A 27151-nucleotide genomic window follows, 5' to 3' on the forward strand; every position below is an offset into this window, starting at 1 on the left:
CAATTAGTTGGAAAAAACACCTGGGATGGACTAATTTTTTTTTTGTTGTAGATTGTCTTTAGAAGAATTAACTTCTCCAAATGGTTTCTTAATCTGGAACAGGGAGGAAGCAGCTTTTGAACACTTTAAAGGGAGAGTTTAACTCTGTCATTTCTCAACTTGAAGTATGTTTTAATAATTAATACCCTCTGAGACTTCACGTGCCAAAGTTTGTGAACAGAAAGAGAATTTATCCAACACAGATCAGGCACAGCTTAACTTCAGCAAAGCCCTGCAAACACAGAAGTTTGTTGTTTGAAAGGCTTGACCGGTCACTGTGGTACATAATTTACATGCTTGAATTCTTTAGCTTCCTTCCCTGGGAAGGCACAGTTAATTTTCTCAGTTCATGTGGGTTTGTGCTGAATCAGATGGAGTTTTTTTATGAGGGCCTTGGGCTTTTTTTCAAGCTGGAAAATAAGATAAATCAGTATGGCTTTGTTTCTCTATTGGAGACATTTTGTCTATTCAAATATATACGCTTTTCCCTCTCCTTTCTTTAACCCTCTTCTACCCATGTACAGGCATACGGTAGCCTGGGAGTAAAGTTTTTCTATGGCTTCATTGCAAAATTTCACCTTTTTCTTGGGCTTTTGAATGGCATATAGTTACCATACTGTGATTTCTGATTTCTGTGGCAAATTTGTACAGTATGAAGACTACGGTATGGCTTTCTACTTGTGGTTTGATGGGTCCCGTCCCAGAGATTATCGTGGACTCTGATACAGTATAAAACTGTGAGCCTGTCCTACAGGAGCATGAATGCCCTCAACAGCTCTTGACCTTCATGTGAGTTGAGGAGCTACACTTGAAGAGCTGGCGCTTACTATAAGGAATGCAAACAATTGGTTACATCAAACCCATGAAGTGAGCGTCTGTATTCAGATGAGTGCATGCCCCAGAGCACTCCAACACTTATGAATGTAGACCTACTTAACTTCTTTTTGGTTGCTTTGCTCTCTGTCTCCATGCTCCTTCCCCACCCCCCCGGCCTTTTTTCTCTCTCTCTTTTTTTTTTTTTTTTTTTTTTTTTTTTTGTTGTTGTTGTTGTTGTTGTTGTTCAGGAGTATTGAAGGCTTTTATTATTCATGTAATTGCTTTGGATCCTTTTACAGTCTGTATTTTAACACAGTGAAGTTTTTATATGTTAGCACAAGAGTCTGCAGAATAATTGTGAAAGCAGTGTTCTTTATATATGCCGTTTTATCAGAACTTTGCCTATGTTGTCAGTGTAATAGACAAACATCTGTTTTCCATTTCATTGCATTTTGTGTAGCAGTAGTCCACTCAAGAGGAGACAAAAGTAACTTTGAACAGAAGTGGCATGTTGGGCTTAGTTCACAATTTGCCTCTGAAGTGGAAGGTGGGTAACCTTAAATAGGCAGTGCCTTACAACAGTCTTACTGAAAGATATTTAGTCTCTTATTTTTAATTTGTGCTCAAATTTGGGCATAGTGATTATTTATATATCGATAGCATAGTGATTTCCACTAGGTACTGTGCTTCTAGAATACTTGCTGTGCCTCAGCCCTGGGATGCCACCAGTGAACTCCTGCAGGTGGTGCCTGCCCCGCTGAGGATGCTCCCCCACAGCCAGGGCACACCTGGCCAACAGTCACCTGCACTGTTAAGAAAAGAGCCAGGTTACCTTTTATTTCTGAGAAGTTTGGTCCTTCTGTTAACAGGCGTGGCTGCTGTAGGAAGGAGAGCTTTTCTGGAGGGGTGTCGGCGCAGTGGTGCTCCACTGAGGAGGGGCACGGGCAGCCATGAGGCGCTCCCTCACAGCCTCCCCTCTGCTCTGGCTGTCGGAGCGGGTGCTCTGCCATCCTGTTGTCTGCAGCACCGTGGGGCTGTGCTGAGGCAACAAAGGAAACAAAGTTTGGAGGATCACAGCGATGTTCCCTCTTGTTCCCCTTCCCTTTTCCCACATTTGAATCCGTTCTCCACCTTCAGCTGTGCTGGTCAGAGGAGACGCCTCTTGGAGGCCGTTACCGTCGGGCAGCCACCATGGGAGCAGGAGGCAAAGACAGAGCGGGGCCTGGCGGTGGCCCGAGGTCAGGAAAGGGCTCCAGTTCAGGTGGGCACTCGCACATGCCAGGCACCCAAGGGTCCGCCATGGCCACCAACCCCGCTGGGGGACTCGCAGGAGCCGCTACAGTCACCGAGCACACGTGCATGGCAGAGGCCAAGCTTCGCTAATGCCGGTGCTTGCGGGCAGCTCGCTGAGCTGTGTGTTTTCAGACACAGTGAGGCGACCGGCGTGCGAGGGGGTTTGGTGGGCAGGGTGGCTGAGGCACAGGCACCGCTCCGTGCCTGGCCAAGGCTTTTCCAGGTGGATGCGTTAGCTGGGGTGGCACATTGTCATGGCTGAATAAAAGCCATAAAGAATTTGAGGTTTTAGCAGATGGCTTTGGGAAAAGGTGTATATTTTGCCGTACTGAGAGTTCAGTAAACGTGTTTGATTTGGGTGGGTTTTTTATTATTCATTCCAGGTTGCTTTTTTTTTCCTCTCTTCCTCTAAGAAAGCGTGGTGTGTGCTTTCCTGAGGAGGTTTTTTTTGTTTAGAGAATATGAATCTTGACTCAAATTAACCATTTTCTAATGTGAAATTTTAGACCCCTGCTTGAAGGCAAAAATGCCGTGATGTTACATCAGCATTGAAAGCAAAACAGAATTCATGCAAATAGTAACTTATAATTGTTTAATATAAATGAGATTTTTCTTACACTTATTTCTTATTACCTTTAGCACATCAGGTCCACCCATTTGGCCAGGAAGCACCTTTTTCAAGAGAAATGGAGCCCTTCTACAAGGTAGGTGATGGATACCACACCTTGGAATAACTGTTCTACTTAACAAGTACCTCTTGCAAATTGCACAGCTTTTGTAATATTAACTGGGCAGGAAGTAACCGAATGTTTTTTGTTTCCTTTAACCTGTCTCCTTTATTGTGCATTTGGTGCCTTGAAAATGATGATTTACTACATACAGTGAGTGTAGTCTATGAAAGTTGCTGGGTTTTTTCTTTCTTCAGATATTAATTTGATTACTATAAAATATGGCAAAGGGTGTCTCCTCCCCCACCCCCCTTTGTGTGGTTAAAGAATGCCCATAAAGAAATGTTCCAGAAACACTGCTTTTAGCTCTATGGATGAAACAAAGTTGTTCCTTGAGAGAGATCCTTTCTTTTACTCCCTAATTGTGCTGATAGCAAAATGTACCCAAAGGTAGGTACAGTGCTGTAGTGGGGAAAACAGCGGCAGAGCATTTGTCTCAATAAACCTACCATGTTTAGTAATGCTTATATTCATAGAGGAATGTTAAATATCTTATTTCCATTGGGTGGACAATATAAACAGAAGCTATATGACTGCAGTTTTGGTAGGTGAAGATTTTCAGTCTATCTTACCAGACTTTAAAATCATTACTCCCTGCTAAGAGTGTTTATATTTCTACCATTGAGTATGCAGAACTATCATCACTCTTAATGGAAGCGTCTTGGGAACACAGAAGGGTCTTTCCCCAGACTGCATGCATTTGTTTATGGTACAAAAGTAACTTACACCATTTTGGATGGTTTTGTGGTCTTTGCAAGTATATGTCCATGAAGTGTCTCTGTTTTGTGTTCATTCTTATGGTGCCAAGAGTTTTCTGGCCTTCTTTCTGGCAGAAGATGCTGTATAATGTTCTCCAGAATATTTATCTAAATTACCTAGGATGGAGCCTTACTCACAACTAAGCTTACAAGCTAATAATTGGCAGTCAGTTTTGCTTACCTTCCACACACCAAATTAATCCAACATCTGTAGTTTACCTCAGAATATTTTTCAACTGATTCCTTGCACATATCTAAAAATTTGGATCTTCCTGTTATATCTATGCTGAAATTTGTTCAAATTTTAAATACATTATGCATTCAGATTATACCATCTCCTAGTGTTAAGAAATAAATTGTGGAGTTTGGCAGCTTTTGGCTTTCATCTTAATAGATCTGGTATGTTTGCAGTCCTTCATAATGGAAAGAACTAGATTTTTTTTTTGGTGTGGTTGGGTTTTTTGGTTTTGAAAAAAAAAGAAACTATTGTGAATGGATGTGCTTGGTTTGTTTTAAGTTCAACAGTCCCAGTTTTAAATGTCTGCCTGCACATACAGTCTTTGTAATTTGAGTTCATAGAATGTGAGCTACTCTGTCAAGTCTGTATGGCACAATTTTTTTGCCTCTTCTTAGGATACAAGATATCCAGGAATTAATAAGAACTATTTTGTAGTCCTTCCTATCTCAGTTGTTGCTTAAAGCCTTCTCCAATAAAGAAGAGTATGGTGTTCTCCACCCTTTTATCCTTTGCCCTCTGGTCTCCCTTCAAAATTGGGAGGAAAAAACTTAAAAGTTTCAGCATATTAAAGAAGTAAGAGACAGAGAGGTGACTGTCTTTTCAAGCAACTTACAAAGCCTAACAGACCTTTAACAGAGTTGCCATTCTGTGTTGTCATTTAAAGTGGAAAACACAGCAAATTTAACTCTAATATGCATGATACTGAGGTTGGAAGGATGAGAAGTGTGAAGAAAAACCTCATTGAAGTAATCTTTTAACATTTCCTGGTTTTAATTTTAAGCAAGAAAATAACTCAGCCAGGCCTTTATGTCTTCTTTCTTCCATCTTTGCCTTCCTTAATTTTTCCCTACAATGAATTGTTTCACATACAGGCTTCAGCAGTTTGCGTGGAAATAGTGCATCCACCTCTTTGCTGCTTCTGACTGTGTTTGTTGAGAAGACCTGTGTAGAGGAATGGTAGCAGGTGCAGGGAGGTGTGAGATGAGGGGTGGGAGAGGCTTGTCAAGTCCTACCTTACATGACCATCTTAAGTTGTTTTTTTTCCCAGTGCTTATATCCAGCTTAATGCAAACAGGAGAATGAAAAATTGACTCAATTATTGGTTTCAAGTTATAGTAGTGCCTTTTGATTGGCAAAAGTTTAGGTAACAAAGAGATTTAAAACTGTTATTACTTGATAAATGTTGTACTTCATTTGAAAAGAATGTTCAGTGTGTGTTATAGACAATAATACAGAATAATTCTGGAATTTTAGTAAATGTGTTATTCATGTGCACTTGTCATGCCTCATTTCTTCGGAGTTGTTAAGGAAAATGCGCTTTTTGTGGTCTGGAGAATGAAGAGAAAAAAATTCCGCAATGTAAGTAGTACTTCTTTTAGCCAAGAAAGACTTGTAGACTCTCCTGATTTCCATTTGTTTTGTACCTGAACTGCTTGGCAAAGTAATCTTAACCGTTATAAAGCATTTAACATATCTCTCCAGAGAAAGCGACTGAGAAACCAGTTGTCTGTGTACCTCAGAATAGCAAAGGAAGAGAAAAGGAAGCTAAAACTCATTTTAGCTAGTTCTGTGTCCTTAATGTCTTTTACATGAGCAGGATTAATTCTTTGTTCCTTTCTGGCTGTACTTTGTTGAAGAATTTTGAACAAAAAATAAATATGTATGTTGTTTTCTTTTTGCATATCATTTTATTAGGTACAAGATGGCTACCTCAGTTTCTTTTTTGAGGATCATGGTGCTGCTGTTCCTAGCATTAACTCTCTGATAAAAAAAAAAATAATATATTTTTTGTGTTAGGTAAGTCACCTGCTCAGGTGCTTTTTGAAATTTTGAGCTCAGTCTGCTCGTTGAGGATTGCTCCTTATACCCTTGTGCTCTTTGGTCTTCTCATGAAGTCGCATGCAGAGCTTAATATAGGTAGGACCTTCAGCCTTACCAGACTCTGATGCTTTCTCTCAAAACTTACTTGTACGTCTATGGAGATTGCTGCATTCTAGCTTTCAGGATTCCCAGATAAAACAGGTTTTTGCTCTTACTGCTTTACTACTACTACTATCAGTTTTTGCAGGTTGTTATTGTACATACTGTGGTTTTGTTTCAAGTTGCAGCTTAATTTTTTTAAACCAGCTCTATGGGGAGCCTTTGTTCCCGTGTTTTTTTCTGTTCTCAGCTGCCCTAACATCCATTTTTATTTACTAAGATGTATGGCAGGGAAAAGTCTTTACAGTTGCAAAGGTCTAGATGTATTCTGAACTCTGCAGGAACGCATGCTAGGTGAGATAAGTGGGGGACATAATGATGTTAACTTGAAGAAGTTGAAACTAATGCATTATGTTCAGGTAAGGTCAGTTTTGTTGCCTCTGCTCTGGTCTTCGATATCAAGCTCATGTTGCAGACTTGACGGTGCAGTTCCTCACAGATCAATCGTAATATTAAAACTATTTTGCTCTCAATATATCTAACATTCTCCCTGAATAAACTAAAAATAGATCTCCAAATAAACTTTTAGCAGCAGTCATGTAAATTCCAGTTGCTGAGTGCCACCTGTAAGATGTAACTGGGCTGTGGAGGCATTTGGTTTGTTTCTAAAAGATACAACTCTCATTTAAGGAAGAAAGAATACCGAACTTACCGCTCTCTCTTTTGTCTTATTTGCCCTCACACTTTAATGAACTAAATGCAACATAGTAATATGTCTTTTCACATGAAATTTGGTCTGTCCTGAGTTGCAAGGAGGTGTACATAGAAGGTGCTTGTGGGTATAATTACAGCTGGCACAAAACGGTCAGCTGTGCGGTGAAAACCATGATCTGCATCTGCTGTCGCTACTGCGGTGGGGATTGAAACAAGTGTAAGAGCTGCCAGAGTTGCCCCAGAAGATGCAAGAGCCCCATGACTGGGCAGCGGCTGACATAAAGCAATGCCTCCCCTCTGGTTTACAGCAAGTATACATCTACCAGGCTTAACGCAGTTCCTGGGTAAGCTTCCTGAGTTTCTGGTCAAAGCCTCGCAGAAGCAGGCCCTTGTGGTAGCACAGTGAGCGCTTATCATCCAGGGAAGGAAAGTGAGCCTGGGTCATCCAGCCCCTATTGCTGTTGGATCTGAAAATAAAGACAGCCCTCATCACTGTGACTAGATGGTCCGCCTTGGATTGCTGCTTCCAGCACTTCCTGACCAACTGGAGGTACAGCCATGATCCTTGCTGTGCTGTCTCCTTTTTTTGTGTGAGCAAGGTCCTCAACTTCCTCCTTTGATGATCAGTACAGTTTAAATCTGCTGCCTGTAAAAGTTAAATCAAAGATAAATCATGTGCCGGAGATCCTACAGACCTGGATTCACACCTGTGAACAGGATTGCAGCCGTCGGTGAACTGAATTCAGACGGCTTTGTTTTGCTTTGAAGCTGTGGTTCTTTTTTAATTAGGATGGAAAAAAAGATTGGCAAAACGTTCTACCCATTTGCACAACACAGGAGGGGAAGAGTGAAGTAACGTGTGGACTCTAGTCCCTCTTGGCTGAGGGAGCCTGTGAAAAGAGGGACTGTCTTCCACGTACCACACAAGCTGCTTTGTTCTCTCTCTACTGGGCTGCAGGGAACAGGGATCCTCATACTCCAGAACACAGCAAGTGATAGGATGTTCACATGGGGATGGCTTGGCCTCTTCTTCTCCGAGAAAGCACTGTATGAGACACTTTCATCTCCGACTAATGCTTCCAGCAGCCCATGGAAGACCATCTGCCTTGGCCCAGCTGTCATGGCTGTAGCTGGCACCACCAGTGAGGAGCTCTAGCAGGAAAGAGTTGGAAGACACTGTCTTCACAGGGTCAGTTGTCACCAAAACCAGCATGAGACAGTGACTGCGCAGTTTGTTGCAGAGTGGAAATGAATACTCAGGGCACTGCTGCTGCATTGACCCTTGATGCCCTCAATCTAAGTGGTGGCTGTTACGTTTTAGTATGCAGACATCTGATACCTGACCATAACATGAGACCTTAAGAAAATGGGCAAAGCACATGGATCACTTTACTCTTGGATGAGAATGGCGATTTATTTGAGGGAACAAGAAAACTGCATCCCTAATTCAGAAAGTGTATTTTGTGCTAAATGTGGGCGGACCATACTTGAGAAGCCCATAAAAAGATGGGGGAACCAGCTCATTTATGAACACATGCACACTTTTGTACAGAGATCTTTTTCTTCTCTAATAAGCTTGAGAATCCTTGAAATTACCAAACAGGCCATTTAATCCATTGTCCATTGAGTAGTTCTAAGAAATGAGAGAGCAGATTTGGGACTTCGCATTTCCAAGTGTTAGCTATTAATAGAAGCATTTGCTGAGGTGGAAATAAGCCAGGGGAGAGACAGCAGAAAGTGGGCAACTGTTGCTGGTTTTCCTTGCAGAGGCTAAGTTACAATCAATTGCTTTTGTAAATAAAGACATCCAGCCTTTGTTTTTATGTTAGTAGTGACATTAGGATAAAAATATAACGACGGCAGGGACCGGTTTATTTGGACAAGTATTGCCCATACCAGCTACTCAATCTTTTCTCTAGAGAGCTCTGGGAGGAATTGTTATCGTTACCTTCAAGATGGAAGTTGACAACAAATTCACAAAGAGAAGACAACTGCGTGCATGCATCCATACACATTTTCTCTCTAATAATGTGAAAAATTGGGATGCGTTTGTCAGCACCTGCCAACAAATACCTAAGGGCTGCTGCAGGCACAGTGGGCTGCTTTCTGCTGGTGGAGATTCCGTTCACCTGCTCTTTCCACTGCTCAAGCAGGACAGGTGCAAGCCCTGGGCATGTGGGTGAGAGGTGCAGCCCATCCTGGACCACAAGGTGTTCATACCTGCTGGTGGTAACGGGGGTGAGGAGAGGAGGAGCAGGGGAGAGCTGAAAGACAAGAGGATTCAGTAAATCCCACATGCATTTAATTTTCAGAATTGCGTGTCTTACAACTCAAAAGAAGACCAAACTTGGAGAGAAATGTCTGTTTTCTTCTACTACCTAGAGGTGCAAAGAAAAACCAACATAGCAAGGTACCATATGTATTATAGATAATTTAATATTAAATAATACTTAAATGCAATGATGACCATAAGAAGAAAGGCCAAAAGGAATGCAAGACAGTCCAGCCTTAGGGTTGGTAGACTTGGGTGCTGTGATGTGTAGCACAACCTTGGGCAAGATCCTTATGCCCAAATCCAACTGAATGTTTGTTTGTTAATGCATATTGAGGTGTCTCAAGTTGGCCAAGACTCTAAACACCTTTTTTTCTTTGAGGGTTATAATTCCTTGGGTTTCTGCTGAATGAAATGAGGATAATAGTGCTTCTTGCTGCCCAGAGCTGTCAATCTACAAAATACTGTTTCTGTATAGTATTCTGATGCTCCACTAATGGGAGAACCCTAAACAAGGGGAACCTAACTGATAAGCAACAGTAGTGTTTGTTAGCTTTTGCAGGGAATTGTGTTTCAGTTTTTGTTTCAGGGTGTTATTTTCCCATTGAAGTGTCAATTAAGCTCCTTACTTTGAGATCCATTTGGAGATTAACTGTTTAACTCTGTAAATGACTGTTTTGTTTGGAGATCTGGTGTTTTGAGTGTCCAGTTTAGTTCCAATTCAGTTACTTTCATCTGAAGGTCATGAAACCTTCAGATTTCACCATGTTTTCTCTTCAAATTTGGCTCCTCAGAGTTCCCATTCTACCCTCTTTGAAACTGTGTTGACAGTCATGCTCTGTGTTTGCTGGTGACTTTGGTGTTGGTCGATGTGTTAAATTAACAGCAAATCTACAATCTCTCCTTCTTACAATAAATCACTTCTTATTCACATGATGTTACTATCTAAGTGAGCTTTTTCTTATGCTCTTCCTCCTTCTTCTTCTTTTAGTCCCTCATGAAGGGTACCTGACAATGTCTTCATGAGTTTCTTTTCAGGAAGATAATTCATGTGGCGCTTCCATAGAGACCGAATATTTGAATAATTTATTTATTACTAGCATTCAGTGTATTTACAGTAGTAGTATTGAAGAAGTAAAAGTAAGTCAGAGGGGTTGTGCAGCGTGTCCCTAAGGGAGTCATTTGCACAGCCAAGCTCTTCTTTGTTTGGGAAAGTGGGTAAAACCCTAGTGGGGCTGCTAGAGTCCTGAGGGTGCTGGTAAGGTCTTGTGTTTGCGAGAGGGTTTTTAAATGGCCTTAACACCATGCATTCAATAAAAAAAATCTCAGTGAGAGACAGCATTTTGCAGTGATATATACAGGAACGGTCACTTTCCTGTGACATTTTAAGCTGTTTGTTCTGTGTCAGACATTTGTATATAGGGTGCTATGGATTAGCTGTTCAGTATGTATCTAGTCTTTTTATTCCTCTTTTTGTAGTTGAGTGTGTAAAGAGAATGGCAGAAGTGGTGATTTGTTAAATGCCTGAAGCGTGGTCCTGTAACATTGATGTTAGAGCCCTTAGTAAGGAAATGTGACCACTGGCTCTTTATCTTCCCCGTGACCAAAACATCTGAGCTACTTTGGCTTCTGAAGTTGAGAAGGAAGAAGACCAAACCGTGGCAGACAGGTCTCGCTGATGGTAGGTGACGTTGCAGAGTACACGAAGATTAGTTAAATTCCTACTGTGTTTAAACTCAGTAATGTATGTTTTAGGTCTGCATAGGTCTCTTTGCTATCTTTACAGACAGCTTTGCTTATTTTGCAACAGTCCCGCATAGTGACTTTTGAAATTATTACTTCTGAATAAGTAGTATAGTAAGATGGAAGTTTACTGGCTTTGTTTACTTTCCTTGACAACTGGAAAGTGTGGGTGGGTGCTGCAAGGCAAGTCTGACCACTAACTTTGGGCAGAGGAGAGGGTAGATCTGTGTGCACTCGCCCGTTTTGCCTTCAGTGTCGACTGCTGTGTGAGCAGTGGCAGTAAAACAGCACTTTGCAATACACACCAAAGAGAGAAGTCCCGCAGCACTGGCCTGGCTGCCTCAATACCTAGTGTAGCGTAGGAAAAGAACAGGGAGGCTACCCAAAGCATGGAGGAGGTGAGGAGTTCGATGGTACTTGCCCAAACAGAGTTCAGTGCTGAGTTAATCTACAAATGATGATACTAAATGGCTTCCAGTAAATTCTTCGCTTCTTTTCGTGTTGATCTGCAGGTGATGTGGCTGTGACTTTGCAATTTGAACACTGGAATCTGTTTCCTTCGAATTGTCAGTCGATCTCGTTTTTTCTGTGACTTGCCTTTCTGTAGGCAGCAGCACAGGTGCTTTTGTCCAGAGACATGTCCCTCCTCCCCCACAAACACACATATGGGACTGACATACAAATGGGAAACTGACTGTGCCACCCTTGGGTTTCAGTTGAGTGAGCAAGGTGTAGGTGAGATACAGGAAGAGGAATGCCAAGTTCTTGTTCAGCAGCTTTCTCCTCTACCAGAACTGCCATACATCCAGGATTCCACCAATGTTTTCCTTTCCCCACCAAGAGCTATGGTCTGTTCAGAGCATGGGGGTTGTTTGCCTGTGCCCAGAGAATGCCTGGATGGCATGGTGAGAGCATCTCGTAAGGAGCTGTCACGTAGCTGGGAAGTCCTGGACATGATCACTGGCAGATACAGAGACAAGTCTGGCAGCAGTCAGTGTCAAACCTCTTCTGTAGGTGGAATTTGGGGCCAGGCCACCTCTGGCTAGGCTGGCTTATGACAGCGATGTAGCATACCACCAGTTAGATCCCATTTTACAACAGCAGTTCTCTGAACAAGACATGGTTAGAAACTAGCAGTAAAATTTATATGGTAACTTGAAAATGGTACAGGATGTAAAGATTTATTTTCTGTAACTGTGAAATTTTTGTGATTATTGCCATCAAAGTCTCCAGGCTGATGAGCTGGAGCATATGCTCTGCGCTGAGAGCATGTGAATGTTTGGCGTTCCTAAAACGTGAAGGTGGCTGATACTAGAAGTGATCTTGGCTTTCATAATTCTAAAGTCTGTTTAAGAACACAGCTACGACAGAGGCTGTGCTTTACATGTGCTTTACGTGGAGGTTACTAAAATAAGAATAATACTGCAGTTGTGTTGCTATGAGCAGTTTTGGGGATGCACATCGCTATGAGCAAGGGAAAGCTGTTGTCAAGTTGGGCTGTTCCTTGACTACATCAGGTTTCTTGAGGCAGACCTATACTGAAAGAATTAAAACAGAAGCTCTGGGAATTCTTAAAATGCTCTTTTGCTATGGCTTGCTCATGTGATGGGCAGTTACCTGTTTTTGGGTCCCTGGGGAAGCCAGAACTTCATAATTAGTAAACAGAAGAAAACTGTAGGGAAAACACCGATGGTGTTCAAGTCCAAGCAATGTTGATGTCTTGTGGGATTTGTTTGCTCTCTGTGTTGATGTTGTTCATGGTTAACACTGTCAATAATTTTTCCTCTCTAACATGCTAAGAATTTCTCCCCACTGGTCAGAGCAGACATCTGTGCTGCGCGTTCTTGGTTATATAAAAGGCATTTCTTACGCATCTAGAAGAAACAGCAAATTAATGGAAATGGCGTATTACTAAGAGAGCTTAAATGTATTTGAACAGTTGAGAAAAGTAGAGGCTATCTTAAATTCGAAGGGTGGTGGTTAGTGGCTTGCAGATTTCACTGCTGTGTGTTATTTAAGGTAAATGTGAAAAAAAAGTCCATTTGTTTCAGATATTGGAATAAATCTTACCACTAGAAATTCTTCAGTTGTACATTTGAGAGTATGCAGTGGGATGGCCAAGTTTGTTCTTAAAACAAAACTGTGTATGCATCGCTTGATTTCCTGCCATTTATAACAGACTTGAAACTGAATTGGGACTTCAAAAGGGAAGGAGGGAGGATTTTTTTCTTTACCAGTAGGAGTACAGTGTGTTCAAAAACCCCAAAAACAAAGCTAGGGCTCCTTTTGGGGTAAGTAGTACTTTACACTACTGGTTTCAAGCTAATTGAAGTACACCTGCCGAGGCAGTAGAGTGAACATGAATCTACTGTAGTACAGTGTTTCTTCCTCGCATCCCTCCCCATTTGTAAAGGAAAGATAATTTGCATCTGGATCCTGAGTGATGAACTTTTACAAGAGTTCTCTCATAATCAGCAGAATGGGATAAACACTCATTTTCTTACAAAGGTAATCTTTGGGGAAAGTCTGTAAGACTTTTAGGCTGGTAAAGGAATTTATCCTCTCTTTAATGCATTTAATACCAACCACAAATTAGCAAAGAAAACACAACTATTCTTTAAATTATTTTAGGACAAATTCCATCGATTTGGAAATACCATTATAAGATTCTTGGCTTCATCTTATGTGTTCTTTCTCTTAGTTTTCTTTCTCTTCATAGGTCAAAGTCTCACAGTGCTTGCAATTGCATACAATAAAGGTAATAAATTCTCTTTCTCTCTGACAATATTTATTTCTATGTCTAGCCCGTCTTTACTGCTCTATAGTACACACTAGAAGGACAAGGTGAAATTGAAATTAAAATTGTTCATACAGCGATGGGAAATTGCAGTCTTGATTTTTACATATATGCACAGTTGGAATGAAGATACTACAAACACTTTGTGCAGATCTTTCATTTTCATATTTCTACAGTACATCCTTGCTTTGCAGCTTTTAAATGTAGCTTACATATTTTGTGTGAATACATACGTTGTTTTTTTTTTAAATAATAAAATAGGATGTGCTGCTTTTTATGATCCACATGTTGAGTTTCAGCACTTAGTTTCTGATACGAATATATTAAACTAAGTTGTTCCTTCTGAGAAACAAGAACAATAAGTTGTTTCTCCTGGAGATGAAAAAATAAAATAGTTAAGGTCAGGTCATCTGATCAGCTATGTGTGTACAAATACGTCTGTGCCCATGTGTATGTTTAATTAAATGCATTTAAATATAAATATTTGTGGTTATCTCATATATTGAACACGTATGAAGAAATACACAGTTAAGTAGAAGAATATCCCTTTTTTGCTAGAGATTTGGTGCATCCACCCTGTTCTCATAAACTCTGAAACGTATCTGTGGAGGAAGAACTATTTGTAAATATGTTGTAATGTTTTCTGATAAACTTGTATAATACTTTTCATTCTCGGTTGGAAATGTTTTCTGTGACATCCAAATGCTAAGCTTGAGATAGCAATACAGCAAAATACTGGTTTTCTATTTGTTTTTTGTGACAAATACTGTCCTTCCCACCACTGTGTGTTATATCTCTCCCTTTCCCCCCAATGTTTTCTCAGTATTTCTTCTCTATGGTATTTTGTGTTTCTGTCAGTCTTCCCTTTTGGTCCTTTGAAGCAAATCTGAAGTTGTTCCCGTAATGTTTTTTCCTCCCCTCTCCCCTTCAAGCAGTTCCAGTTTCGATCACTGCAGTTGACATTGATAGTGCTTAAGATAATTTCGAGTTATCTTAAAAAAGATAAGGTGTATTGTAAAGTTGGGGGGTGTGGGTGGGTGTTGGTTGTTTGGTTGAGATTTTTTCTTCAATTTAATTTGTCAATAAGAACTCACTCTATTACCAAAGACACATTTCTATATGTGTCTTGGGTAGAAGGCACCTTATTTGTTGTATGATGTCTAGAGAGGTAAAGGTATGCTTCTGGGTCTGTCTCTTGCTAATTTTGCTAATAGTGGCTGGTGAGAGAGGAGGTTTTTTTTTCTTATTTTAATAATACATCAACGGGCCTTGCTCACACTGGTAATCCAAAAGAATAACTAAGTCTACATTTTCAAACTTGTATCAATGAGTTAGTGGCTTAAAAGCATAAAATGGCGAATTGTGGCAAAGATGCATGATTGATTAAGAAATCAGAGAAATTTTATTTATTTATTTTATTGGGTTGTTGTCAAGTCTCTGAGATGTTCTGTTTGGTTTTGCTTTTCCAGATAGTTCTTTTTACCGTTCCTGTGACTTGGCTGCTGCTTTAAATGGGTTACAGTATCTTGCACAAATAAACTATTTCTACCCTTCCTGTCCAAATGAAGCCCATGTAGTAGTTATAAGAAGATGAAGCTTGAAACATGTAAACTAGTGTCTGAGTAAGGGTTTGATACAACCAGTACAAGAGTACAGCACTGACGCTTGTTCTTGGTGCTTTGGACGGTGTTAATCACTGATGAAGCAACCTGTGTACAGTATGAGTGCTCAAGAGTCCAGTTTCATACAGAAAGGCAAGAGAAGCAGCTTGGTACAGTCTGCTCAAATTGATACTCAAAATACTCAGCAAACCCTTAATTTCCCAATACCATCTGTCGGACAGCTTAATGCTTGGAGGCAGAAATGAGACAGGGCAGAACTGGATGGGGACAGAACCTAGCAAACACACAGTACTGCAAGGTCACGACTCCCTGGCTTTTCTGTTCAGTCACGATGGGGCTGGCAGAGCTCTGATTACTTCTTAAGAACAGGATCCAAATTTACTGGAAAAATTCTGAAATGAATCCTTCTGAAATTTTGTTGCTAGGATCAGCAGTTAGTCTCTTGCCAGACTTGCAAATGCATAAATATAGGTCAGTGGCATCATGATTTATTTTGTAAACATTTCATGATTTGACTGCTATCTTTAGAGATGCTCCCTCTGTCTACATGTAGATGTTTTTCTTCAGGAGTGACACATTAAACTCTTCAAGGTAGCCCTTAGTTTCCAGTCTTGGGAGGACAGTGAACAAAAATTATAAAACATTGCTGATTTTTTCACTAATATTTTACTTTCTCTGTGATTAACTGCAACAACAAATCTTAAATACTTACTTTGCAAGAGCAAGAGAATGAAATGTAAAGGTCCAGAATGAGATTTCCTGGTACACAGGATCACTGAACAGCTGTTTACCAATCCACAGATTGAGTAAAATAGCTTAAGACGATGATAGTGAACTACCAGTCTAACTAAAAGCATCTCTTGGGTTTTTTTGAGTTTATCTGAACAAATAGAGATATTGGGCGGTACTTTGAGTGGAAGAATACTCTTTTCCACTGAAGATTAGTTTAAAATAATAATAAGGAAAAAATGTACCTTAGAACAGCTCTGTTGTATGAAAGCAGATCCTAAAGTTTACAGTTCCTCTAGATGTTTTATTCAGCTGGTAAACCTGTTTTATAAGCTGAAATTCTTTTCCAGATAATATCCTAGGGGAGTGTGCTCTGTAAGCCTGACAGGAGGAGGGACAGCTTTGTAGACCCAAGACATAAACAAAGAATCTTAAAACTGCTCTTGGCACAGCCTGTAACCTGCAGTTTGGGGCACACCCAAGTGTTGCAGTGGCTGGCCAAGGGTCCCAAGAGAGGAGAGGAGCTGCGAGCTTCAGCAGTTCATGCTGCCTTGGAAAATTCTGATTTGAAACCAACTAGCCATGGTTTCATTTTGAACTCAACTCATATAAGCAACTATGTCTTTAAATGCGTAAGCCCTCTGCCACGCTTTGCACGCATTTCAGGTTATTTTACATACATTACTTCATAAATAATTTGATGAAAGCTGGAATATTTGTATCAAAGGACATGAATTGTGTGGATCTCTGCATGGCAACTGTAATTAGCATTGTGAGCCTCTGCTTGTATGTCTGTGCTTGTTGAAACAGCCCACCTGTGCTGCTGTTCAAGTGCAGCACCCAACACATTTGAGGCATTGTCTCACTACAGGTATCTTCTTCGGCACTTCAGCTTTCCTGGATTCTTCATTTAGGTTGTTTCTTCAGTAATTATTAACCAAAAATCAGGAAGTGAAATGCTGTTGAATTTACATAAGAAGCTAACAAGCTGAAGCCTTTGAATTTACATAGGAAGCTAACAAGCTGAAGCCTGTTAGATGTTCTGCCCTGCAGGCACATTTGGTCATTCAGAAGCAAAAAAAGCCTGTGATAAGTAGCTCCAGGTATGCAAACTGCATCCAAAATAATAAACGAGGGTTTCCCATTGTCCTCACTGGTTGGAAAGTGGTGGTTGCCTTTGGCCAGGAGATGGACTGCTATGGGGAGCTGCAGTCAGCCCTACTTGGGGAAGGTGGTGATCCAGCCGGTGTCAGGAGGCCCCCGCAAAGGTCAGAGCGAGGTGGTCTCCAAAAAAGAAAGCAGTCTCTCAGTTTCATCCCACAGTTCATGTGAGCAGCAACTAATTTGAAAAGCAGCATTGAGACATGTGAAAGGAGAAACCAGGTGATGAGGACTAATTAGAGTAAACAATGGTTAGTATTGAAGATGCATCTGACTCACCCATCTAAGAATTCAGATGTACGTTTTTCTCTGCTTGGATTCCTTCAGCTGGCAAGGAACAGTTCTACAGCAAGTACCAAGTTTCCTAAATGACTCATGATTTAGCTAATTCTTACGAATTCAGGACAAATACTGAAGTTTGGGAAGATTTTGACATGCTGTTCTTGTTATACCAACACAAAGATTCATCTTGGCTTTCGCTGCACTGCTTTGTGGTGGTGGTTTCACAAGTCGTATTTCTTCTAGAGTTGCTGAACCCCATCAGGCTACTGTTCTGCCATAATGTATTCTACTGACAAAGCTGACTGTCAGTTATGTTAATTAGCTGTTGGTAGTGATTTGTCTACTACAAGCAGTGTATATGCTGAGGGGGGGGGGGGGGCGAAGCATATCTTTCCATCCAGCTTTAATTCATCTCTCCTGTTATGTATACTTAAGGATACAGATCCTCTTATTAAGCAATTACTTAATCTTTCCCACCCACCCCACACCCCACCCCATTAATCTCCTGCTTTATTCAGTGCATTAACTGTGGAAACTGAAATTTGGGGGAGCTACTGCAAATCTACCAAAATGTAGCATTTCCTAGCTTTTAAGTCTTCACCTTTTGGTGGGTGGAGTTGGGTTTGGGTTTTTTTGGTTCTGCCACCTTCATGACTTCCATTTAAGTTAGTTACTTATGTATGTAAGAAAGTCTGGACTACCAGTTCTGCCATGCTTTTGCATGTTGCATGCTGCATGCCAGTTCTGTATGAGTTTGTTTATTGTATTATCTGAGGTGCTCAAAAAAACAATAAAAAAGGAAACCTTGAGCACCCATTCTCAAAGTTTGAATCTACTCAAATAGAGACTGAGGTATCCATTTAACAAAAATGATTATTCTGTTACTTAGTTGTTTAGTCAGGAGTTTGTTTCCCTTGCTGGTGTCATTATTTATTAATTCCTTCACTGAAATTGAAACTCTGAGTCAGTTTCTGTCATCAAGGAAAACCATTTGCATTTTTTTGGACTTCATAATCTGGTCACTCTAATAGAAGTATAGTCAGGTAGTACTTTTCTGTAGGTGGCATGGCACTTTGCAGAAAATCAAAATTACAGACCTTTGCCCTGGGATATCCACTGTCTAAATGTAACAAGTGTAAAGACATTATTGGTTTTGTCCTCAAAAATTATGAAGTATTTTCAATAATTATAAATTACTTGGATTGTGATAATAACTGAGCAGTTGCCACACACAGTACTTCTTACCTGCAAAATACTTTAAAGCATTATCTAATTAAATGACACAACATCCTTTTTACTGTGTTTGGGCGAGCACCAGTACCCCTGGCTTAAATGGAGAGTTTGAGCAACTGCTTCAGGGCAAACCTGTGCCCATCAGGTGTGGCAGGAGCCACAGGATCCCTGATACTTCCTTGATTCCTACATACTTTTTTAAAATGCACCTTGAGAGAGATTCCCATTATAGTCTAGAATTGTGAAGTATTTGTGTGTATGTTTTGGACACAGAGTTTTGGAGGCCTGAATGAATAATTGCGTGGTCTCAGTTTGGTGGAAAATTTGCCGTAGGTTTTCTTTGTCGGTGATGGACATCTACTGTGAGACTGCTTGACAGAAAATCAGAAATAGGCAGGTGGTAGAGGGGATGAAAGGCCTTCTGTACTTGGCCAAGTGAGAAAGTGCACATCAAGACCAAGGAGTGGGGTAAGTAACTGGGGAACAACAGATTATCTGTGTGAAGTGGTTGTAAATCCCATTAGTACTTCCTCGACCAGAGATAGTATCTTTTTATCTCAAATAATCTGTACGACTCTTCACTGAAGGCATGGCTGCTGTGTAAGATCTGGGCTAGCTTCCACATGACAAACCTTAGTCACACCTTGTGCTTTGGGTTCCTGAACTTTCACGCGTGAACTGTCTGAAATTTTGGCTGGGAGACTTAGGATTTCTGAGATGTCTTTGCTCAGGTGTCAGTACTGGCAGCTGGGGCGGCACATCTGCCTGCAGCTCGCTGTGTCCGTACAGCTGCTGGAGCAGTCACATAAGCAAGTATGAGGTCTGTCATTTCCTGCAGTATTTTTGCTATTAAAAGTACTCAAATCGCAGAGCATTCAAGTTAAGCAGTTCATGCACTTTGGAATTGAAAAGACTGCCTTGGAGAAACTCTCCCAACTGCAGCGGAATGAATTCTAAACAGGGCTTGAGGATTGCTGGAAATGTGAGCGGATGAGGGGCTGGGAAACCTGGCGGAGTTTCAGAATGCAAGGGTGGCGTGTCTGAGGAGCATTATCTTATCTGAATGGTGATTCCTATTCTGTACATTAATTAAAACACATAGTGTACAAATGAGCATTTAGGAAGTCTTTTGGATGACCTTTTCCTAAGGGGATGTTTTGGAAGTAAATTGTGAGCTGTATGTGCCTGCTCAGTGTAGCCTCTAAGAACGGCACTGAACCAAACAGTCCAAATTCTGTGCCCGCTTTAAGTAGTGGGGTTTTGTGTATGTTAATAGTTTTGGGGGCACTGTTTTATTTTGTTCTTAATAATGTATTTTGGTATCCTCATTCTGTCAGGGAAGTAATAAAACCACTTTTGTCAAATCAGTAGAGATTAACAGTGTGGAATGGAGGCATCTGGTTCAAGGATGTGGAGAGGAGTCGTCAGTTTTAAAAGAAAATTGACAGCAGTTAAGAAGTTTTACTTATTTCTGAATGATTCTTTTTCGTGAAGACTACTTGAACAAATTTATTCAGGAACCAGTTTGGATGAGTTAAACCTGTTATAGGTGGGTCTGATTGTGTGTTTCTTGTAAGTATAGAAACAAGGTTCTCATTTAGTAATCAGAAAATGTTTACGTGAGAGACATGCTTTTTTGTTACTTGCCAGTTTTGCTTTCTTTGCTGTTTCATTGTACATTCGTGACTGATTTGTGTGCATCCTTGCTTTGTGTAACGCCCCACGTTCCATGTCTTGGGTGGAATGATCTCATGCGCTGGCAGAGGGTGGGTACTGCTGTTACTTGTTACTTTGCCTTTTTACAGAACATAGGCACATACCACCTCATAAAGAAGCAACAAACCAGTCCAACTACAAAATATTTCTCACTTGAAAAAATGTCAAATTTCTTGGATTCTTAGTACTTGCAATGACCTCAGGTGTAGCAAATTAATAATAATCAAAGCCAAGTAACAGTTTAACAAAACTGCTGGGTTTAGAGGCGTGGATTTTGTTTTTTAAAAACTTTTGCAGGGGGACAAATATTTCCTGTCATGGGAAAAGAAGTTATAAATGCCCATGTGGAATTAAAAGGGATTTGGAAATGAAATGCAACCCTGTGCCCCAAATAAGAAACTGCATGTGGTTTGCCTAGGCATTTCAGGAAAATCCACTGTCCTAATCTAATCCAAATAATTAGATTTTGGATTAAGGTAGGCTATAGTCATCAAAACCAGAATAGGTAGAGATAATTTTTGTCCAGTCTGAACCCTCTGTTACTATGCCTAGGTTATTTTTCCTATTTATAAACCTCTGTATCTTTCCTTTCAATGATTAATCTACAAGCACAGTGCAAAAGTTATTAAGGCTAGAAACAGACAAAAAGATAAATGCTGACCTTTCTAATTGGCTCTTGAAACATGAAATATTTACCGCTGGGAGGATTAATAATGTGTGTGGAATGATTTGTCATCCAAACTAAGTATTTCTTGCTTCTTTATAAAGCCATGCTACTAACCTCAGATAAATAAATACCTGCTAGTGCCTCCACATAATGGATTTTTTGACATCATCGTAGAAAGAGATCTTACTTCCAAGCAATTCACAGTAAAGTTCAGTAGCCAAGCAACTTTACTGTTGGTTCCCATGCTTCCTTTGCTAAGTGCTATCATGGCTGGAAGCGAATCGTTTACTTCTTTATCGGAAGTCTTTGGCACCAGGAATCAAGATTTAATCATTCTCTGCATTGATGGGTAGCAGAGCATAACGGTGCTCTCAAAGCTGACAGGGTGGTATTTTGGTATCTGGTATTTGCTCATGTTCTCCAGAGTTTGTGGAAAGAACTGTAAAACCTGTGTTTCTTCGCTCTACTGTGGATTAGGGGGCTTGAAGTGTTAACTCGGAGGTTTTTTTCTCTGTTAGTACTGAAGCTGAAATGTCTGGTAGTACCCTAGAAAGCATAACGATGTCGCCACCAAGAACATGCTTGTTTTTACCGTGTTTTACAGACTAGTTAGGATTAACTATTTCTATTGCACCATATTACAGCAAGTTTTATTGGCAAAGAATAGTAACTTCAGCATTTCTCTGACAGATCTACAGTCTCTCCTCACAATAAGGACTCCGTAAACATGATGAAATGGATTGTCTTTGTTGGAGTGTTGGTCCGTTAAAAATGACAGTGAAAAGAATGCCAGAAAGTACTCTACTTTTACAAAGGGGGGGTGGGGGGGCGGGGAGGCAACAATTTAAAAAAACAAAAACAACAAAAAGACCTTTCCTGTGGCTTTGTTGCTGTGATAAATGCAGTACGTTCCAGGGACTTCTGAAAGTGAGTCTTTAAAACTGGCCTGACACAGAAAAGTGCAAACACTGAGCTAATCTTGAAGAGCAAGTAAAATCACATTGTGTTTGACTTTAAAAGGAATGGTGAACTCTATCCTGCTGGGCCCCTGATGAGCACTGATGTTTCGGAATCATAGTAGTCTGTGTAAATTCAGTCTTACGCATTATATAACAGCTGAGGATTTTAGGAGAATTATGATGTAAAAGCCTGATGCTTATTTAATAAACTGATCATTAATTACAGTTAAACAGTTTACTTCTGGAGTGAAATGAAGAGTAGCTTTGCAGCTCTTTTCATTTTAATTGCAGCATCTGTTGCAAGCCTAAGTTTCTCTTCCCTGACAGAGCATTTTGCTACATTAACACTGTATGCATATTATTGTCAGTGTTATAGCGCAGCCTCATTGTTTATTTTGGGGTGCTGGTATGTGCCCACTCCATGAGACACTGACCAGTTTGCTCAGGACAAGCAGCAGGAACAAATTGTTGATCCATTCTAGCTGGTTTTGATCCTAGTTTCCTAGATGTGCTTTTCCTTTTTTTCCCCTTTCTCTTCTACCACTTCCAATTAAATCATGTAATTGTAGAGGAAGGCACATGTCATTGTACCAGCGTTATAAAAAGATGCTTGTGTAGGTTATTTATGATTGAATTTGCTCAGGAGCTCTGCCGTCGCTGGTGGAGGGATCCATTAGTAGCTAGCAAGACCTACAATCAAAAGCTTCAAATAAAGTGCCAACTACTTAAAGTTTGGGACTACCTATCGATTCTGCATCTGAATCTGAATCTACTGTGGCAGCCACTTCAACTTTGAAGCTGTTGCTCTGAAGTCAGAAGTAGGCTCGTGCTCTCAAGACATTTGAACTTTGGAATTGCCTCCATTTCTGCAGCAGCCACTGACTAAATCAAGAAAGAAGAATGGACTTTTCATGTTTATGCTTTCTAAGGCATGGATGTCCTGTCCCAGAAGGGAGATTGTGGAAACAGACACAAGTGTAGAGAAGGAAGAGTTAGTACCTGAGCTGCTAGATAAAGACTTTAAAAATCATCAATGACCCAAAGCAGTACTGGAAGGTCAATTAAAAAGGAAGAAAGTCAGTATTACCCTGTTGAACGAAAACCAGAACATCTCACAACTTCAGTTCTTCCTGAAAATCTTTCATTTCCCAAGAATAATTAACCCCATCTTTACAGTGAAGAACTGAACTGCTGCTTTTCCAGAGGTATGAATAAAAATGTGCGTTTCCTGAGAGGGCCACAAATTCAATATAACGATGCTCCAGGTTTGATGATGATTCCTGCGCTCATTTTCTCCTGTGGCCATTAGTGGAATAAAAGTGAACAGGTTCCCCTTACTGGAGCCTGTGGTATAAGGCAGTGTTCACAGCAAATTGTCCTGGGAAAACATCTACTGTTTCTTCTTAGGTGGAAAATCAGATCTTCCCCTGAACATGTCCCCTCTATTGACAGGGTTGATTTCGTTATTATTTGGGGAAGTCCTGATTTCACACAGACATATTAATAAAGAAAAAAAGTTTGCACAAGAATTGCACTGTGCATGTTCACTAGTGCTGATGCAGAGAAAGTGTTCTAGTGTTGCCTTGTCTAAATACAGGTTTTGATTGTTTTTCTTCTTTTGTAAGGGAGCATCAGGGAGTGGTATATCAGCTAATAGAGGAGAGTAAAAGCTTTCATGTACACAGTTTATTAATAGTAGTACTAAAGCCACTTCTTTGTTGCCCATGTGTGGACCCCTAGTACCAACCTGCATGTCCGCTACACGCAGTGCGGTGTGATCACTGGTGGGCTAATCTGCAGGTGACAGAAACACCAGCAGTGATGTTCAGCTATGTCACAGGAAGAACCAGCTCTTCGGCCCCTGGAAGTCTGTTGAGTTACAGGAACTTTCACCAAAGGATTTTGGATTGTGCATCTTCTCAGTGAAGGAAATTTAAAGAAAACTTTCCCATAAAGGCTGAGAATTTGTTGTGGAAGTTAGTGCTGACAAGTCCCTTTCATGTAGCTGTAGGCTGAACAGGCAAAAAAAGAGCTTGTTCAAAATATTAGCATAATTGGTGACTTGAAGGTTAATTAGGGCATGTATATTGTAAAACTAATGGGGGGGGGTTCACCTTATTTTTAATGATATTTGTATAACTTTTTCTACAGTAATTACATGTTTTACTCTGAACATCAAGTTATATTGGGAAGTAAATGGTATAGGCTGAATCTGAATTTTAAGTGTGAGCAGAGCAATGTTTAAAAAGCAATTAACTTAAAGAGGTGTACTGAGTGATAAATGGGGGAGGAGGCAAGCAATTCACAGTGAAATGATCTTGCTGTAACAGTTTAATGTTCAAGAGATGCAGTAGGGAAGCAACTTATGCATCGTCTGAATTTCTGCTGGGCTTTTGCACAAGGCAAGCTGTGGCAACGCAACATACGTACACAAGCCTTTGGCTGGCAGCTTTGACTTTCCCAGTGGCTTTCCTTTGCCCACAGTATTGTCAAATGTTTGTTTACATAAACATCATTTATTGAATGTAACTTTAATTATAAAAAGTTCAAGTTTTATTGTGGGTTTGGAAGACATTAAAGAAGCAAGATTTCTGTCCCTCTAGCTTTTCCTCCTGGTGACTCATGGACCTTCACGCAGCACTGTGGTAGTTGTATGATTTACAGCTGGGGCATGTGTTCGAAAGTAAACAGACTAAAACTCTGAAGAGCTTTGCAGCAGTACTATCGTGTTATCTAAGGGGCCTCTTGACTACTAATCAACTTAAAATACTGTCTTTATATGCAGTTCTGTCATCCATGCGGGTATGTCTGACCAGTCATGTTACTGGGGGCAACACGTATAGGAGAAGGAGAACAGCCCCCCATGACTTCTGTTTAGTTGGATCTTTCAAGCAAGCATTTCCCTTCCTTCCAGAAATGACAGACAGAACCTGAAATAATAGAATTTGTGAAGTAAATGAAGGGAGATGCAATGGGTGATGTCATTACTTCATTTTCTGTATTTTAAAATGTTTCTTTTGTCTGTAACTTAAAACTCTTCCCAAATGTTGAGCCAGTTTTAATAGTGTCCTGTGTTCAGAGAAGAGTGATTTACCAAAGTTAGAGAGCGTAAGTTAAGTTACTGATTAAATTTGCTAAAAGAAATAAAGAAAATTAAGTTTCTGTGCTGCTTTGAAAACTTAATTTCTTTAAAGACTTTCCAGATCTTTAAGCTTCTAATTCTTGCAAGTGCAGTAGAGATGATGTAATATGCAAAACAGCAACATTTTGAAAAATAAGTAACTTTTTAAAGCATTACTGCAATTACTCTATTTAAAAGTACTTATTTGGAAATAACTCAGAGAACTTTTGCTTACTTGATGGGTTGTGCTATGTTTTTTTCTACAAGAAATGCAGAACTGAGGCTGTACCTCCCAAGTACTAGGCTTGGGTGAATTTTCTGCTGGTGAGAGTTTGTTAATGTGGTTTTACAGGTGAATTCTCCTTGCAAGAACACTGTGTGCCACCAAAAAGCATTTTGCTGGCACATTCACATTTACTAACTAGAGTATATCTTCAGAGGCACCACCAAATACAGATTGGCACGTGGTGACTCTGTGTTACGCTGAAGCGGCAGTCCCCTGCTGAGCCTGGGTACCTGCTGAGACCTGGTTGTGATCCGGATCCTCAGGAGTGCAAGACAGTGCATGCCAAGGATCATGCCCCGGCCGTGCTACGCTGTGCTCGCCCTTGGTTTCATCCGAAGGTGACACAGACATGTCCCCAGCTGGTGGTGAGGCAGGATCCTGCTGCACTGGGACATGCAGCAGTGGGTGAGCACCACCCTGGGGGGACCCCACCAGTATATGCCGATGATACCCGGGTAAAAAGTTGGAATTGGCAAGTGTGTTAGAATATTATTTATCCTTCTTTATCCTTACTAAAACTGGAAAATTTCTTGGTGGTGTTATTATTGATCAGCTTCGTAGCTGTGCAGATCAGACTTGCCTGTTGGGGAAGAATTGCCCCTGTTAGAGCATTTGAGAGCACAGTGATAATATCAGTAATAAGTAAAACTCCGTAGCTATAGATTAGATTGCACCTGTGATGGAAAGGTTTTTACCGTGAAGGACTGTTTCTTCTGGCACAGTGCTGCACACCGTGCCTGTGTTTGTGTGGATTGTTGGCTCTTTGCCATCTCCCAATAAAAATCCAAACCACTATTGCTGAAGATGGAGCACAAGTTTGAAATCAAAAGGCTTTCTGGATTTCAAGTTCCAGTGGTCACTGAGGAGGGCAGAAAATCAGTGCTGCCAGTGGCAAAGCATCAGATGAGCAGAGGAAATAAATCTGACTCTTAATGCGCAGAAAGGGCGTTACAAAGATTGCCTGTGCCATTGGTTATGGTGGTTTTTACTTAAGGAGCAAAGACTCCATATACATATATAAGCGGTTACTTAGAGTGTAGGCCAGTTATATTTTCAGTAATACTCAGAAACACATTGTAAGTTGGGATTTCTTTGCTATAATCGGTTTAAAGTCAGGCATAGAGGAATAGGTCTTGGTGGGTCTTTTTTCAAGTCTTTGTTTCTTAAAAAATTGCTTGTATCAAATATGTTTAAAAATGTGTTGGTTTATATTGCCAGTTTGAAGTGCAGATCAAGTCAGCATTGCAGCAGCCACTGTGTATAGATGTAGGAAGAACATCTTTTTGTAAATATCAGTTGATACATCTTTGAGTGTTTAATGGAACATAACATAAAAGGCACATTCCTTGCCAAAACTTCCTTTGTGCTGGGCTTCTCTCTAATGTAATTTCCGTCAGTTAAAGAATAAAGAGAGCATGTTTTTGGGCCCGTTTTGCTTGGCAGTGCACAAAGGAAAAGAACGTTGGGGGGGTTGAGAGTATTATTTCTCAGCTACTTCATACAAAGAAATACTGTACTGCTTTCAGAAATCTCTTAGTACAAATGCCTCCTGTCACAGGCGATCAGTGTTAAGCCATTTTGACACAGCTGTATGGTATACTGCAGTGTGTTATAAAATTGTTGTCCTGGACTCAGTAAAGAAAGGCTGGAACTGGGCAAGAGCTGAAAGTCTGATTTTCCATACTCACGTGGGCACTAATTGTGGAGTGAGAACCGTTTCAGTGAGTAGCCATTTGGAAACAACGCTGTCTTGCACGTGCACTCAGGGAGGAGGCTTGCGTGGTGCAGAGCTGCTTGGGGAGAGGCCGGCCTGGGCGGGCTGGGGTGTCTGTGTCTGTCTGCCTGGGGTCTGTGCGGTCATGCAGTGCTGTCTTACAGGAAGTGGTCAGAGATGATGCTCCATCGCTTCCACGGCACTCATGTTGACTTGGCCTTCTGATTTTGTCAGTATGTCTCTATCACAGCCCTTATCATTTAAAATCAGTTTCTTTCCCTGTTTTGAACTTAAACACAACGTATTAATGCTCCATCTTAAAAGGGATCCAGACAGTGTGGGA

At 40.6% G+C, this 27151-nt stretch overlaps 1 protein-coding gene across 11 annotated transcripts in view; it reads left to right on the top strand.

Annotated features, from left to right (window-relative positions):
* Positions 1-27151, top strand: part of FOXN3 (forkhead box N3) — a 211829-nt gene that overhangs the window by 132512 nt on the left and 52166 nt on the right. For 6 of the 11 annotated variants that reach the window (XM_040600835.1, XM_040600834.1, XM_040600833.1 and 3 more), the window contains 2 exons: positions 2788-2852; positions 13241-13279. In XM_040600835.1, the coding sequence (XP_040456769.1) occupies positions 2788-2852; positions 13241-13279 (104 nt within the window). The remainder of the gene's footprint in view (positions 1-2787; positions 2853-13240; positions 13280-27151) is intronic. The other 5 variants (XM_040600840.1, XM_040600843.1, XM_040600841.1 and 2 more) reach the window with 1 other exon arrangement.

Source organism: Falco naumanni, chromosome 7 (genome assembly GCF_017639655.2).
Source record: "Falco naumanni isolate bFalNau1 chromosome 7, bFalNau1.pat, whole genome shotgun sequence".
NCBI lineage: Eukaryota > Metazoa > Chordata > Aves > Falconiformes > Falconidae > Falco > Falco naumanni.